At 35.5% G+C, this 16,391-nt stretch overlaps 1 protein-coding gene across 13 annotated transcripts in view; it reads right to left on the bottom strand.

The window, feature by feature from the left end:
* The window catches only part of NRG4 (neuregulin 4), a 140,949-nt gene that overhangs the window by 86,302 nt on the left and 38,256 nt on the right, over positions 1-16,391 (bottom strand). For 12 of the 13 annotated variants that reach the window (XR_003681668.2, XR_003681673.2, XR_003681672.2 and 9 more), the window contains 2 exons: positions 9,320-9,385; positions 7,308-7,401 (listed from right to left, as the gene is read on the bottom strand). Coding sequence is in view for 1 of the 13 variants with exons in the window: in XM_028495142.2 (XP_028350943.1) it covers positions 7,308-7,401; positions 9,320-9,329 (104 nt within the window). In the remaining 12 variants the exon portion in view is untranslated. Of the gene's footprint in view, positions 1-7,307; positions 7,402-9,319; positions 9,386-10,104; positions 10,171-16,391 lie in introns of those variants that run through there. The other variant, XR_003681677.2, reaches the window with a different exon arrangement.

Genomic DNA, 16,391 nt, shown 5'->3' with positions numbered 1-16,391 from the left:
AAAAAAAAAAAAAAAAAAAAAAAACTAATGAAATAAATGCAAGATCACAACAAGACTAAAAAATAGATACTGCTGAAAGAAATTTAAGAAGACATAAAATCACAACATTGTAAAGAATTATACTCCAATAAAGATGTTATTAAAAAAAAGAAAAAAAAGAAGACTTAAAATCAAGGTATATAACATGTTCATGAATTGGAAGTCCTCAACTTTATTTGAGGCCAGTTCTCATATGTGACCTAAAGATTCAATCCCAGTTAAAATCCTTGCAGGATTTTTTGGAAGTTGACAAGCTGCTTCCAAAATTTAAATTAGACAAAATGGTAAACCAGACAGAATAGTTTCTACATAGCAGCTGAAGCCCTGCTTTGAACAATCTCAATCATTGATTGGATTAGGTAATCTATGATTACTAGTGCCTCTAACCACTTGTTAGAATCTTATGTAAATCCTCTCTAAAAGAAGATAATACCATCAAAAACCTTAAAATATCTCTACAGTTTTCACACAAAATGTCTGACACATTAAAAAATAACTACCTATATAAGTACTCAAGACAATCTGATTAAAAACCAAATAGATGTTTTCCACAGAAACAAGAAAACTGATTCTAAAATCCATATGGAATTTCAAGGGACCCTGCATAGACAAAACAATTGTGAAGAACAAAGTTAGAGGACTAACACTTCCCAAGTTCAAAACTTACTACAAAGCTAAGTAATCCAAACAATATGATACTGGCATAAGAACAAACATATAGACCAATGGAATAGAATAGAGAGCCCCAAAATAAACCCTCACATATAAGGTCAATTCAACAAGGGTGCCAGGACCATTCAATGGGGAAAGAGCAGTCTTTTCAACAAATGGTGCTAGGAAAACTGGATAGTCATATGCAAAAGACCTTACCTTACACCATATATAAAAATTAGCTAAAAATACAAAAAGCCCTAAACATAAGACCTAAAACTATATAAACTCTTAGAAGAAAACACAGGGCAAAGGCTTCATAACATAAGGCAAAAGCTTCATGACATAGACTTGGCAAGGATTTCTTGGAAATGATACCAATAACACAGGCAACAAAAGAAAAAAACCAACAAATTGGACTTGATCAAAATTAAAATGTTTCATGCATCAAATGATACTATCAACTGTGTAAAAAGGCAATTCATAAGATGGGAGAAAATATTTGTAAATCACACATCTGCTAATGTGTTAATACCCAGAATGTACAGAGAACTAAAACTCAACAACAACAAATAAAAAACAACCCAATTCAAAAATAGGCAAAGGACTTAAATAGACATTTCTCCAAAGAAGATATACAAATGGCCAGGAAGCACGTGAAAAGATTTCAACATGTCTAATCATCAGGGAAATGCAAATCAAAACCACAATGAGGGCTTCCCTGGTGGCTCAGTGGTTAAGAATCTGCCTGCCAATGCAGAGGACATGGGTTTGAGCCCTGGTCTGGGAAGATCCCATATGCTGCGGGTCAACTAAGCCCATGTGCCACAACTACTGAGGCTGTGCTCTAGAGCCCGCGAGCCACAACTAAACAGAAAATAACAAGTGTTCACAAGGATGTGGATAAATTGGAACTTTTGTGCATTGCTAGTAGGAATGTAACACGGTGCAGCCACTGTAGAAAACAGCAAGGCAGTGCCTCAAAAATTAAACATAGAATTACCATACAATCCCACTCCTGGTTACATACTCAAAAGAATTGAAAGTAGGGTCTTGAAGAGATATTTGTATACCCGTGTTCATAGCAGCATTATTCAGAATAGCCAAGAGGTTAAAAACAACCCAAATGTCCCCCAATGGATGAATGCATAAACAAAATATGTTACATACATACAATGGAATATCATTAATCTTTAAAAAGGAAGGAAATTCTACACTATGCTATAATGGAAGAACCCTGAAGTCATTATGCTAAGTAAAATAAGACAGACATACAAGCTAAGTATTGTTATGATTCCACTTATTTGAGGAACCTAGGATAGTCAAATTCATAGAGCCACAAAGTCGAACAATGCTTACCAGCACTGGAAAGAAGGGAAATGGGAGGTTATTGTTTAATGGGTACAAATTTCCATTTAGGATGATGAAAAAGTTCTGGAGATGGATAGTGGTGATGGTTGCTTAACAATGTGAATGTACTTAATGTCACTGAACTATACACTTAAAAATGTTTATAATGGTAAGTTTTATGTTATCTACCTTTTACTACAATAAAAAATAATTCAAAAAATACTAGAATTCACCTAAACCTTTAAATTAAGTGTTATGGTGAATAAGAATCATACTTTCAAAAAGTAAAATTCACAACTTCAGTTAATAAATAGTATGTAAAATATATTTATACTGCCATTTATACTGCCTCATTTTCTTTTTTATATGAAATATACTGAAAACCACAAAAAAGGTGTAAAAAAACCCACCCATAACCACTGCATAAAAATTATTTACTGATCTTGTAGGACTAATATAACACAGTACATTTTACTAAACAATTTAAAATTTGAGTTTTCTGTAATTACTTGCAGCAATACATAGGTATAATTTGTTCCTTTCCTTCCTTCATTATACTTATTTATTCATTTATTTATTTTGCTAGGCACAAAAAGCAGAAAGATGGCAAATCTCTGCCCTCAAGGCATTCACAATTTTGAGGAAGGCAGTAAATAAACAGTTAAAATATTAATCAGTGGCATAATAAAGGTATGCATGAAATGCACAAGGTATTATGGGGTACAAAAGAAAGCCCATGAAACTGCCTGGTTAAGACAAAGAAGGCTCCACAGAAGAAGTGATAAATTAGCTCTCTTCAAAGACAAGGGAGGAAAGGCATTTCAGGCAGGCGAACTGACATACGCCAAAGCATGGAATCAGGCTTAGCATGTTTGGGAACCTGCACATTGTTCAGGATGTTTACAACTCAAGGTATGTATGAAGAAGTTATAGGAGAGGATGTCAACAGAACAGACCAATATGATGAAAAGCTTTGAATGCCAGGCTAAGAAATTTGGAGATACACTGTATCCTTTGAAATATTTTGTGAACAGAAAAGACAAAGACGACTACAGCAGTATTGTGAATGAGACTAGGATAGAAGAGAGGAGGCTACTGCAATACCTCAGGAGAGAAACAATACTAAGGAAAGAGCAAAGAGATACAAAAGTAAGGATAAATTCCATTTAATCCAGGACTTTGTAAATAATTAGATGTTACAAATGAACTTATTTACAAAACAGAAATAGAGTCACAGATGTAGAAAACAATCTTATGGTTACCAGGGGGGAAAGAGGAGGAGGGATAAATTGGGAGATTGGGATTGACATATACACACTACTATACATAAAATAGATAACCAATAAGGACTTACTGTATAACACAGGGAACTCTACTAAATACTGTATGTGGATATACGTATATGTATAACTGATTCACTGTGCTGTACAGCGAAAGTAACACAACATTGTAAATCAACTATACTCCAATTAAAAAAAAATAATATTTAGCCACTGAATCAAAAAAATAATAATAGATGTGACTCCAAACACATGCACACACACACACACACCTGAAGCACAAGTTTCACAAATAATACTTATACTCATTATGCACTATTTATTCTAATATTTTTTCTATTCTTTTAAAAAAAAGACAGACACAACTAAATTAATTTCAAGAGATATCAATGAAAATGAATAGAATGTAGGGTGGAAAAATAAAACTCAATCATTTCAATAAAGACAGAAAAGGTAAAGTTCAACTGACTGTATGTGTTTACAGACACACATTGAAAAATTGGAAGAAAAAAGTGTATTAGTCAAATACTGAAAAATGAAAGCTAGTATAGCTACCTTAATGTCAGATAAATAGATTTTAAGGCAGAAAACATTAAAGAAGGTCACTATATCATGATAAAAAGGGATACTTCACCAGAAGACATAACCATTCTAAATTAATATAGGCTTAATAACATTGCCTCAAAATATTTTCAGCAAAAATTAACAGAAATTGTGATATTAAAGATCCAAAAACAGTGAGAAATTTTGACATGAGAAATTTTGACATAACTCTTCAGTTACTGATAAATCAAGAAGATTGAAAATTAGTAAGGATATGTAAGATTTGAACAGCACATTATAACAAGCTTGATCTAAGGTACATATATAAAACCCTACATCTGTCAATTAAAGAATATACATTCTTCTCTAGGAGACACAGACCATTTAAAATACTGTACATGAACCAGGCTCCAGAGCAAATCTCAACAAACACTAACGAACTGATGTCATGTAGTCCTCAACTTTAAAATATTAGCTTAAAAAAAGAAAATCACTGTGCTAAATCACCAAATAAAGAAAGTAGATAAGAAAAATGAGAGGAGGCTGGTTTGAAAGAAAGTCCAAAGAGGCTCTAGAAAGCTCTCTTCCTGCCATGTATGGCATAATCTTCCATATTTTTGCATGTGTTTTTTTACAACGCTTTAAAAAGCAAGAAAAATACTCTTAGCTTGAGGGTCATACAAAAACGATCTGGCCTGTGGTTTGTAATTTGCTTACATCTAGAAGAAGGTACTCCCCATTCTGTCATATGTTGTCTGCAGTCTGATAGCTGGCTCCTTACTAGCCCTTCCTGAAAATAAATCTGCCAGTCAAAAGTTCTACCCAGGTACATCTGCAAACCAGGAAGCAGGCACTCACCAGAACCCAACCAGGCTGGCACCCTAATCTCAGACTTCTGGCCTTTAGAACTGTGAGAAATAAATTTCTGTTGTTTATAAGCCACCCAGTCTATGATATTTTGCTATAGTAGCCTGAACTAAGACCCTAGATTACTTCCCATTACAATGATTCTCCAAATTTCAGTACTCTGAACTCTTTCTTTCAACTTATTCACTGCAGCATAACAGATATTTATTTAGTATACAGACAAGTATTAATAGAACACATACTCTGACTACAATGCAATTAAATTAGATATAAATCTTAAAGGATAACCAAAAAAAACCCCCCATACGTTAAAGAAGAAATCATAATGGAAAAAATTTTAAACTTAGTACTGAACAACAGGCTATAAAATTTGTAGGAAGGAGTTAAAATGTATTTGGAAATTTTTAACATTAAATACTGTCTGTTAAAAAGAAGGCTAAAGATCAATGAACTGAAGACCAAAGTTAAGGACTCACAATGCCTGACTTCACTTATTATAAAGCTACAGTTATTGAGACTATTTGTTATTGGTAAAAGACAGAAATACAGATCAGTGATTTAGAATAGCCCAGAAGTAGACCCACACATATATGGTCAATTAATTTTTGACAAAGATGCAAAGGCAATTCAATGGAGAAAGGATAGCCTTTTCACCCATATAGCTACACCAAGATCAAGATACAAAATGTTACTATTTTTTAATTATTAAATTTATTTTTTCTGGTAAGCATTTTGGTTTTGTTCTATGAATGCCACATGCCATATCCCCTTATAAAGAATCCAGAATGAATATATCATAAGATTAAGTGAACCCTGGGAGTTGTACTCAAAGGCCATTTCTTTAATTTTTTCCTAGTTGTATGACTTTTGGCAAGTCAGTTAATTTTTCATTTTCCCTTTATTTTTCTATTTCCTTAGGTCTCCTCTCCCCCTTTTCTCTAAGGTTTTTCTGAGAATGAAACATGAAAATGTAAATAAAGAATATGGTCAATAAAGAAATTTGGGGGGATAATGGAAATGTTCTGTATTTTGTGGTGGTGGTAGTTTCACGGGTATAAACATTTGTCAAAATTCATCAATTATGCACTTAAAATGAACATAGGGACTTCCCTGGTGGCGCAGTGGTTAAGAATCCGCCTGCCAATGCAGGGGACACCGGTTCAAGCCCTGGTCCAGGAAGATCCCACATGCCGCAGAGCAACTAAGCCCGTGCGCCACAACTACTGAGCCTGTGCTCTAGAGCCCGCGAGCCACAACCACTGAGCCCACAAGCCCCAACTACTGAAGCCCGTGCGCCTAGAGCCAGTGCTCTGCAACAAGAGAAGCCACTGCAATGAGAAGCCCACGCACCACAACGAAGAGGAGCCCCCGCTCACCACAACTAGAGAAAGCCGTGCATAGCAACAAAGACCCAATGCAGCCAAAAATAAATAAATTAATTAATTAAAAATGAATGTAGTTTGTCATACATAAATTATATCTCAGTAAATGGATTTAAAAACGTAAAATAATGTAGAAGCTCCTGGTGGGTGAGAAATAATTGCTAATTTGTTCCTTTATCCCCTTCCTTTTTTACCTGAGAGGAAAAAATGCCTGTTTTTAAAAACAGTCACTCACTATTCCCTCCATGAAAATTTCTAAACACTTCCTGAGATAATTATAAGGTTATTTCTCTGCCTCTCCTCCTCCACACTAAATCCCAATAATTATAAGGTTATTTCTCTGCCTCTCCTCCTCCACACTAAATCCCAATATCTTTCACTTTTCCTGTGAATTTTACTTTCCTATCCTTTAGTAAGATCTTAAATCTAGATTCTATACCTCTCACACTTCAGTTAAGTAACAAAAACAGAGTAATTGATGCACATGCTACAAAGCATCTTTAGATGTTAGCTCTGCTAAAATCTGTGAACATTATTGGTAGTGCTATGTTTTTCGTTCACATATTAAAAGAGGTTTATTATAACCCCCTTAAATCCTGTTCAACCAAACTCACACGAAGCCAGCTATACAAGTACTATTTTCAAGTCTTTTATTGATCACTGGCTATAACTATGCTCCCAAAGTGAATAATATTATTTTAAAACAATAATGGCCAAGATACCCTTCTTTTTAAAATTTGCTGCTACCATTAGAAAAACTTAACTCTTCACTTTCTTTTTAATATATCAAATGAAGTTTTGGTACCAACACAGTTATCATGTATTCTAAATCAAAGCAAAATATCTCATGTTGCTTTTCTTACATTAGTGAATTCTATAGCTGTTTTGCCAGTAATAAGTATAGACTGTCTTCCCTAAATTGCTAAAATCATAGAGAGTTCACTAAAATGGATTAAAAAATCTGCATAGGCTTGAGGCTACCACTACCAATTTTCAAAATAAACACTTTTGAGATTGTGATTTGCCACTTCGTTTTGTTTTTATTTTAAAACCATAATTTTGTTCTATATAAATATGAAGAGTGTTCCTCACGCTTTTTCATCTTATACTCTTTGTTCAATATTTATCACTTCTCAAAGAAGTTAGTAGATGATAAAAAATAAAATCACCCTCTCCCCCAGTCCATTTCACTCACCTACAAAATGGGCTGGGAATAGTAGGTATCACATAACAAATCCCTCCATTCAGGCAAAATGACCTATGACTGGGACCACAGGGCTCTTCATGATCTAAAACATATACATAAATAAAACAGAGAAAAACAAATTATAGTTTTTCTAATAAAATAAGGAAAAGGACCAAGTATCTTACACTGAAGTAGTAATTCTAAAAATTAGAATGAAGAATTGTTTCTTAAAATGAAGGACTTAATCTTATTCCGTATTTGATAAGCAGGGACTTCTACCCCTTTGAGGAAAAAAATTAATCTGTCTTGAAGATATGGTCATTAATTATAATGGAGTTAAAAGCTATATTACAGAAATAGGGAATCTCTATAATAGATTAAAAGGAGGCGATTACGATCTTAAAATAAATAGTGGCTTTTCTCATTTAGTACATAGATTCTGCAGCTTTGCTTAGAGTTCTCCTGTCCCAAGTGTATATTTAGATTCGTATCTTTCCTTTAAGGTCTCAAATACATTAAAGTCTGAAATTGTAGTGGGAAAAAAATTTAGATTATTAAATAAATTCTGATGTCCAAAATCATCTTTAAATATTTCTACATATGACAATTTAACATCAAAAAAACAAAAATATAATCTTATTAGGTTTTGGTTTGCAAGGGAATTTTAGGTAATAACTAGCAACTATAAAGACATATCTAAAGTTCTCAGTAAAACTGAAAACCTAAGTCATCATCTGATATACAGCAAAAATTTTCAGAATATTAAGAAAATAAACCTCCATTTCTCTCTTGCTTCCTTTCTCTCCTCCTCTTTCTCCATCCTTTCTTCCTTCTTTATCTTTGACCTTTCCTTTATGTTCTTTCTCTCTTTGCCTTCCCTTTCTCTCTTGGTGCCTTTCCTTCCTTCCAGCCTCTACCTCCTCCTCCACCATTAAAAAAAAAAATCCCACCAAAACCATCAGACAGAAAAACTTAGAAATAACATAGTAGAATTCATTGAGTCATTATACTACTGTATACTACTATTTATGATTAGAAAAGCAAATTGCTGAATGCTTTATCTTTTGGTCCTGAAGGGGGAATCACATTGCTTTAAAATCGCACATTCTTGGTTCCTGATTGGTTCTGTCCAGAAAGTGACATAGAATCTATTGTGAAGAAGAAAATGGCATTATTCCAATTTAGCATTTTAAAAAGTTATCTAGCATTTATTTGCCACTAAGATATCAATACCCTTAAGATGTAACTGCTGTAGAACCAGATGTTTTCACTCTCAGAATGTGAAATTTTAAAACTTTCCTTTTGCTTTAGAATTGAGAAGATTCTGTTTCACCATCACATTACAATTATAAAAGTATAAAAATGTAAAGAGGAAAACAGAACTACAAAGAATTTAAGTGGAAAAGAAGAAAGTAAACCAACTAGAACTAATCTTTTAGATTTTGTCTTTTTTACACAATGTCATGCTTCTTTACAACCAAACAACTTTTAATAAGATAATTCTTACAACTCTTCAGGAATAATTTGGCTAACAAATAAAATCCCAGTTGACAATACATTATGCTAGAATCATGGAAGTCATCACATAGGGTTTCTCCATTGAGGGTGGAGTGTCAACTTTATCGCAGAATGCTTCCCGTGGCTGAAATTAATGTCCTTGTTTTTAATAAGATTACAACCAGTCATGACTCAGCACTTGCTATTTTATCAGTATAGAATACTCATCTAACCAGAATCACTATCTCTGAATCTATTTTTATTCTGATTTCATTTACTTATTTGTAAAGTTGTTATAAGATTTAGAGTAAGCCAGAATTTGTCAGTTTGTAAAAAGTGATAAAATATAGGTCTAAAATAAAATAGTGTCATGTTATAAAGGAAGGTCTTTCAAAACCAAGGTATTCCATATTTCTAGGACAATTTTAGATGGGGAAAAGCCTGGTGTTAATATACATTTGTTTTTTGGTTCTATTTCTATGTGACACACATTGACAAAAGTATATAAACTTACAAGAAATTACCTGTTGGCATCTTAACTTTTAAATAGTTTCATTCTTGGTCAAAAGTTTAGGGTTGAAAAACAGCACCTAAAATTAACAATTTAGGAAAAATTATCTTCTTTTGAGAGCATTATAAAATGTCAAATATTGTAACAGTAATATTCTTTTAAATGATGAAAATAATTAAGACATTAAAAGGCTAGGGACAAAATTCTTTGGTTAGAGCATCTAGTTTTTTTAGATACTTATCACATATCAATAAAAAAATCTGAACAGATAAAACTAAAAGATCAACAAGCAGTATAAATGCACCAGATACAAATCATTGCTTAAATAATATAATGTACTCTTAAATCTCTCTTTGAAGAAACGTCTAATGTTTTACTTTTAGTAAACAATGTTAAATTAGTAGTATACTATATGAGATTATATATGAAAGATATGAGTCAGTAAGTGAAAATGAATAACCTGAATTGACTTTTTAACTTTTTCATAAAGCCTATTTCTAATCTGACTTTAACAGAACAACTTTCTATTTTTCAGTTTATTAAAAATGGCCAAAAAACACACTATAGAAAAAACTAACTGCATTAAAAAGGTTTGCCTTTCTATAGAAACTTTAAAAATTTTACAAAAGTACTCTCAAATTTACTGTAGATTGCACATTACATTTACCAATATACAAATGCCTTTTAAAAAATATCTGGCATCTAGCAAAGCAAAGTAGCTATATATGAAGTTATCTGCTATAACAGAAACAAAGGAATCACAAAATACAGTTGAAAAGATGACATATTTATACTTACATTATGATTACATGCTCTCAATTTCTTTTTATAAAAGAGACTCACTCCTGACTTAAGCAGAAAGACTTCGTAACAGAAATCTCAATCAACAACTTCCTATTAACACAGGTGTAATAATCAAGGCCTTCTCTCAAAGCCAGTCACTCTTTCTTAAACAGACAAGCAATGAGAGAGAGAAAGACAGAAGTTAAACCTATTTAATTTGAAATAATCACTGGCTCATCATTTGAGTTTCTTTTTCTAAAGAAACAAGGCTTACCTCAATAAAAACTGACATTCATACAAACAATAAATTTTGTTGGATATGCAGCGTTTCAAAAGTTTTTGAACAATGCAGTCTGCAGCAGCTGTGCCTTGCCCTTTATAACACGTCAAAAATCTGATTTATATGGCTGCAGTGTGTAGTGTGGGCACGGTGGAGACAAAGACCAAGGTGTGCACAGAGGTCAGGCTCCAGCCAAGGGAACCACCCCTTTCAGTCCACATGTTCAGAGTTGCAAATGGAACAGTTGCAAACGTTCAGAGTTGCAAATGTTCAAATCACTGTCCAATTCTTTAAGTTATAAAGTAAACCACATTCTTTAGACTCCTAATTTATCTCTGCATGTCTGAATAATTCCAAAGTGTTGAACAACTTTGTGAAGAAAAGGAATTTGAATATGGAGTTAGTGGACAAGTGTTCCCTGGGGTTTTTTTAAAATAGGAATTTCCTTACAAAACGCATAACGTTTATACAAACGGTGATTTGAAGTACTTATAAAACTGAAAGAAGGTAATAGTTACAATACAGCACGTGTACAATGCCATGTGAAATATGAAGTGAATATAATCACTGAACATGACTAATACTGATGGCAATCTAACCATCTGCAAACTATAACAAAGCTGTAATACATGCATTAAGGGAAGCTATGAGGTTTAAAAATCGTAAATAAATTAAAATATTGACAAAAACTATAATTTTGTTTAAAATGAAGTATGGGTTCTTCAGCACGTAATTACCTAAAGTATGCCAACCATTCAGATGGTTACCTTTTCTAAAACCACAATTCAGACGTGACTCCTTGTTTGATGTAAAACATGGAAATAAGTACATTTGCTCTTTTAAGAAAATATTAAAATATTCTCATATAATTCATATTCTGAGAACAATTCTTTTCATTACTATTATTTCCACATTCAAAGGCAATTTTTACATAGTTACAATCTTATACATACACACACATACATATATACACACACATATATATAAAATTTTGTTAGCTTACAGTGTTTCGATTTTAAAATGGTATTTTTATGAAAAATCAGTAACCTTTATTATTTGATTTGAACTATGGAACTATGATGCTGTCCACTAACATGAAAATGACTACTAAATTGTATGTGAGAGATAATAATCTGTGACTTCATTCAGGATATTAAAGATGTATTTATTAGGAGACATATCATGGCAGTTGGTTTGGTATTAATAATTTTTCACACAATACAAATAAACTTAACCTTTGAGGCTACATGATTATAAAGAAGAAGACCTAACGTTTTTCAAGTTGACTTTTCACTTTAAATAAAAGCCATGTTAAGAATAATTTATTCGTTCATGCATCTATCAACAAATATGTTGTAAGTGGCCTGCTATTGTTAACAGACACATGAACAAAAACAAGTAACTACAAAAATGTTGTAGGCTGACATATAAACCATATTTCAGCTTAAAATGATAATTTCATGCAATTCAACCAAATATAGTCTCACAGACACCTATTTATGTCACTATAATAACACACAAAAACAAAGCTTAACTACTAAAGAGAATCAGAGAAAGATTCCAAGAGGGAGTTTTATTTGTGCTGAGCCTTGAAGAATGAGTAAGAGTTTGTAAACAGAGATGGATGAACATTCTAGACAGAGGTTACAGCATGTTCAAAGGCACAGAAGAAAGAAAATCCTAAAGTATTCAGATAACTGTAGGTAGATTACAGGTCAGGATGTGTGCAGAGTATGTGTGTGAAGTGTATGTGAGTTCATAAGAGGATAGGATGGTGGGGGAAGGAGTGGTGAGAATAGATCTTGTAAAATAAGCAGGGTTCAAATAGATCTTGTAAAATAAGCAGGGTTCAAATAGTGACTCTATCTGAAAGGCAATGGGGATACTTTGAAAGGTTTTTAGCAAAGAAGTGGCATGATCACATCTATATTTTAGAAAATTCATTTTGATAGCGGTGTGGAAAATAGATTGCAACCTGCCGAGGAACTGGTATCAGAGAAAACTAGTTGGAGCACATTTTAACAATCAAGAATAGTGAAGAAATAAAGCAATGAGAATGAGGATACAGGAGAGAACTAAAGATATACTTAATAGGTACACCCACAGAATGGGAGAGCAGGGTACAAAAGAAAGAAAAATCAAGGCTAACTTTCAAGTATCCATTAGGGAAATGTATATTAAAACCACAATGAGATACCATTTCACACCCTACTAGAATGGCTAAAATAAAAATGACAGACAATAACAAAGAGAAACTAGACCTCTCATACACTGCTGGTGGGACTGTAAAATGGTACAGTCACTTTGCAAAATAATCTGAAAGTTTCTTAAAAAGTTAAACATAAATTTGCCATAAATGTATCCAAGAGATATGGAAATATCCAAGAGATATGGAAAAATCTGAAAGTTTCTTAAAAAGTTAAACATAAATTTGCCATAAATGTCTCCAAGAGATCTGGAAATATGGGTCCACACAAAGACAGGAGTGTAATGCTTAGAACATTATTCATAATGCCCCAAGCAAGAAAACAACTCAAATGTCCATCAACTGATGAATAGATAAACAAAATGTGGTACAACCATACAATGGAATACTACTCAGCAGTAAAAAGGAATGAAGTATTGGTACATGTTACAACATGAACTGACGTCAAAAACATGCTAAGTGGGGGGAGACCTTCAAGATGGTGGAGGAGTAAGATGTGGAGATCACCTTCCTCCCCACAAATACATCAGAAATACATCTACATGTGGAACAACTCCTACAGAACACCTACTGAACGCTGGTAGAAGACTTCAGATTTCCCCAAAGTCAAGAAACTCCCCACGTACCTGGGCAGGGCAAAAGAAAAAAGAAAAAACAGAGACAAAAGAATAGGGATGGGACCTGCACCTCTGGGAGGGAGCTGTGAAGGAGAAAAAGTTTCCACTCACTAGGAAGCCCCTACACTGGCGGAGACGGGAGTTGGCGGGGGGGAAGCTTCGAGCCAGAGAGGAGAGCACAGCAACAGGGGTGCAGAGGGCAAAGCGGAGAGATTCCCGCACAGAGGATCGGTGCCGACCAGCACACACCAGCCTGAGAGGCTCGTCAGCTCACCTGCCGGGGCGGGTCGGGGCTAGGAGCTGAGGCTTCGGCTTTGGAGCTCAGATCCCAGGGAGAGGACTGGGGCTGGGTACATGAACACAGCCTGAAGGGGGATAGTGCGCCACAGCTAGCCAGGAGGGAGTCCGGGAAAAAGTTTGGAACTGCCTAAGAGGCAAGAGACCATTGTTTCGGGGTGCGTGAGAAGAGAGGATTCAGAGCACCGCCTAAACGAGCTTCAGAGATGGGTGCGAGCCACAGTTATTAGCATGGACACCAGAGACAGGCATGAAATGCTAAGGCTGCTGCTGCAGCAACCAAGAAGCCTGTGTGCAAGCACAGGTTACTCTCCACACCTCCCCTCCCAGGAGGCTGTGCAGCCCACCACTGCCAGGGTCCTGTGATCCAGGGACAACTTCCTCGGGAGAACACATGGCATGCCCGAGGCTGGTGCAATGTCACGCTGGCCTCTGCCGCGCAGCAGGCTCGCCTCGCATTCTGTACTCCTCCCTCCCCGCCGGCTTGAGCAAGCCAGAGCCCCCTAATCAGCTGCTACTTTAACCCCGTCCTGTCTGAGCAAAGAACAGATGCCCTCAGGCGACCTACACACAGAGGCGGGCCCAAATCCAAAGCTGAACCCCAGGAGCTGTGCTAACAAAGAAGAGAAAGAGAAATCTCTCCCAGCAGCCTCAGGAGCAGGGGATTAAATCTCCACAATCAACTTCCTTTACCCTGCATCTCTGGAGTACCTGAATAGACAACGAATCATCCCAAAATTGAGGTGGTGGCCTGTGTGTGATTTTGTCTGTATAGCTTTGCTTTTACCATTTGTCCTAGATTTCTGTCTGTTCTTTGTTTTTTTTTTTTTTTTGGTATAGTTTTTAGTGCTTGTTATCATTGGTGGATTTGTTTTTTGGTTTGGTTGCTCTCTTCTTTCTTTCTTTTTTTTTAAATTACTTTTTAATTATTTTTTTAACAATTTTTAAAATAACTTTATTTTATTTTTCTGTCTTTCTTTTCTTTCCCCTTTTCTTCTGAGCCGTGTGGCTGACAGGGTCTTGGTGCTCTGGCCGGGTGTCAGGCCTGTGCCTCTGAGGTGCGAGAGCCGAGCTCAGGACATTGGTCCACAAGAGGCCTGCCGCCTCCACGTAATATCAAACGGTGAAAGCTCTCCCAGATATCTACATCTCAACATTAAGACCCAGCTCCACTCAATGACCAGAAAGCTACAGTACGGACACCCTATGCCAAACAACTAGCAAGACAGGAACAAAACCTCACCCATTAGCAGAGAGGATGCCTAGTATCATAATAAGGTCACAGACACCCCAAAACACACCACCGGACGCAGTCCTGACCACCAGAAAGACAAGATCCAGACATACCCACCAGAACAGAGGCACCAGTCCCCTCCACCAGGAAGCCTACACAACACACTGAACCAACCTTAGCCACTGCGGGCAGACACCAAAAACAACAGGAACTACGATCCTGCAGCCTGTGAAACGGAGATCCCAAACACAGAAAGTTAAGCAAAATGAGAAGACAGAGAAACACACAGCAGATGAAGGAGCAAGGTAAAAACCCACCACACAAAACAAATAAGGAGGAAATAGGCAGTATACCTGAAAAAGAATTCAGAGTAATGATAGTAAAGATGATCCAAAATCACCCATTAGCAGAGAGGATGCCTAGTATCATAATAAGGTCACAGACACCCCAAAACACACCACCGGACGCAGTCCTGACCACCAGAAAGACAAGATCCAGACATACCCACCAGAACAGAGGCACCAGTCCCCTCCACCAGGAAGCCTACACAACACACTGAACCAACCTTAGCCACTGCGGGCAGACACCAAAAACAACAGGAACTACGATCCTGCAGCCTGTGAAACGGAGATCCCAAACACAGAAAGTTAAGCAAAATGAGAAGACAGAGAAACACACAGCAGATGAAGGAGCAAGGTAAAAACCCACCACACAAAACAAATAAGGAGGAAATAGGCAGTATACCTGAAAAAGAATTCAGAGTAATGATAGTAAAGATGATCCAAAATCTTGGAAATAGAATGGAGAAAATACAAGAAACGTTTAACAAAGACCTAGAAGAACTAAACAGCAAACAAACAATGATGAACAACACAATAAATGAAATTAAAAATTCTCTAGAAGGAATCAAGAGCAGAATAACTGAGGCAGAAGAACGGATAAGTGACCAGGAAGAAAAAATAGTGGAAATAACCAGTGTAGAGCAGAATAAAGAAAAAAGAATGAAAAGAACTGAGGACAGTCTCAGAGACTTCTGGGAAAACATTAAACGCACCAACATTTGAATTATAGGGGTCCCAGAAGAAGAAGAGAAAAAGAAACGGACTGAGAAAATATTTGAAAAAACTATAGTTGAAAACTCCCCTAATATTGGAAAGGAAATAGTCAATCAAGTCCAGGAAGCACAGAGAGTCCCATACAGGATAAATCCAAGGACAAACATGCCAACATACATATTAATCAAACTATCAAAAATTAAATACAAACAAAAAAATATTAAAAGCAGCAAGGGAGAAACAACAAATAACATACAAAGGAATCCCCATAAGGTTAACAGCTGATCTTTCGGCAGATACTCTGCAACACTGAAGGGAGTGGCAGGACATATTTAAAGTGATGAAAGGGAAAAACCTACAACCAAGATTACTCTACCCAGCAAGGATCTCATTCAGATTTGGTGGAGAAATTAAAACCTTTACAGACAATCAAAAGCTGAGAGAGTTCAGCACCACCAAACCAGCTTTAAAACAAATGCTAAAGGAACTTCTCTAGGCAGGAAACACAAGAGAAGGAAAAGACCTAAAATGACAAACCCAAAACAATTAAGAAAATGGTAATAGGAACATACATATTGATAACTACCTTAAATGTAAATGGATTAAATGCTCC

Source organism: Physeter macrocephalus, chromosome 11, assembly GCF_002837175.3.
Source record: "Physeter macrocephalus isolate SW-GA chromosome 11, ASM283717v5, whole genome shotgun sequence".
Taxonomy (NCBI): domain Eukaryota; kingdom Metazoa; phylum Chordata; class Mammalia; order Artiodactyla; family Physeteridae; genus Physeter; species Physeter macrocephalus.
Note: the sequence above shows the minus strand (reverse complement) of the source record. Positions and strands in the feature narration are given on the sequence as shown.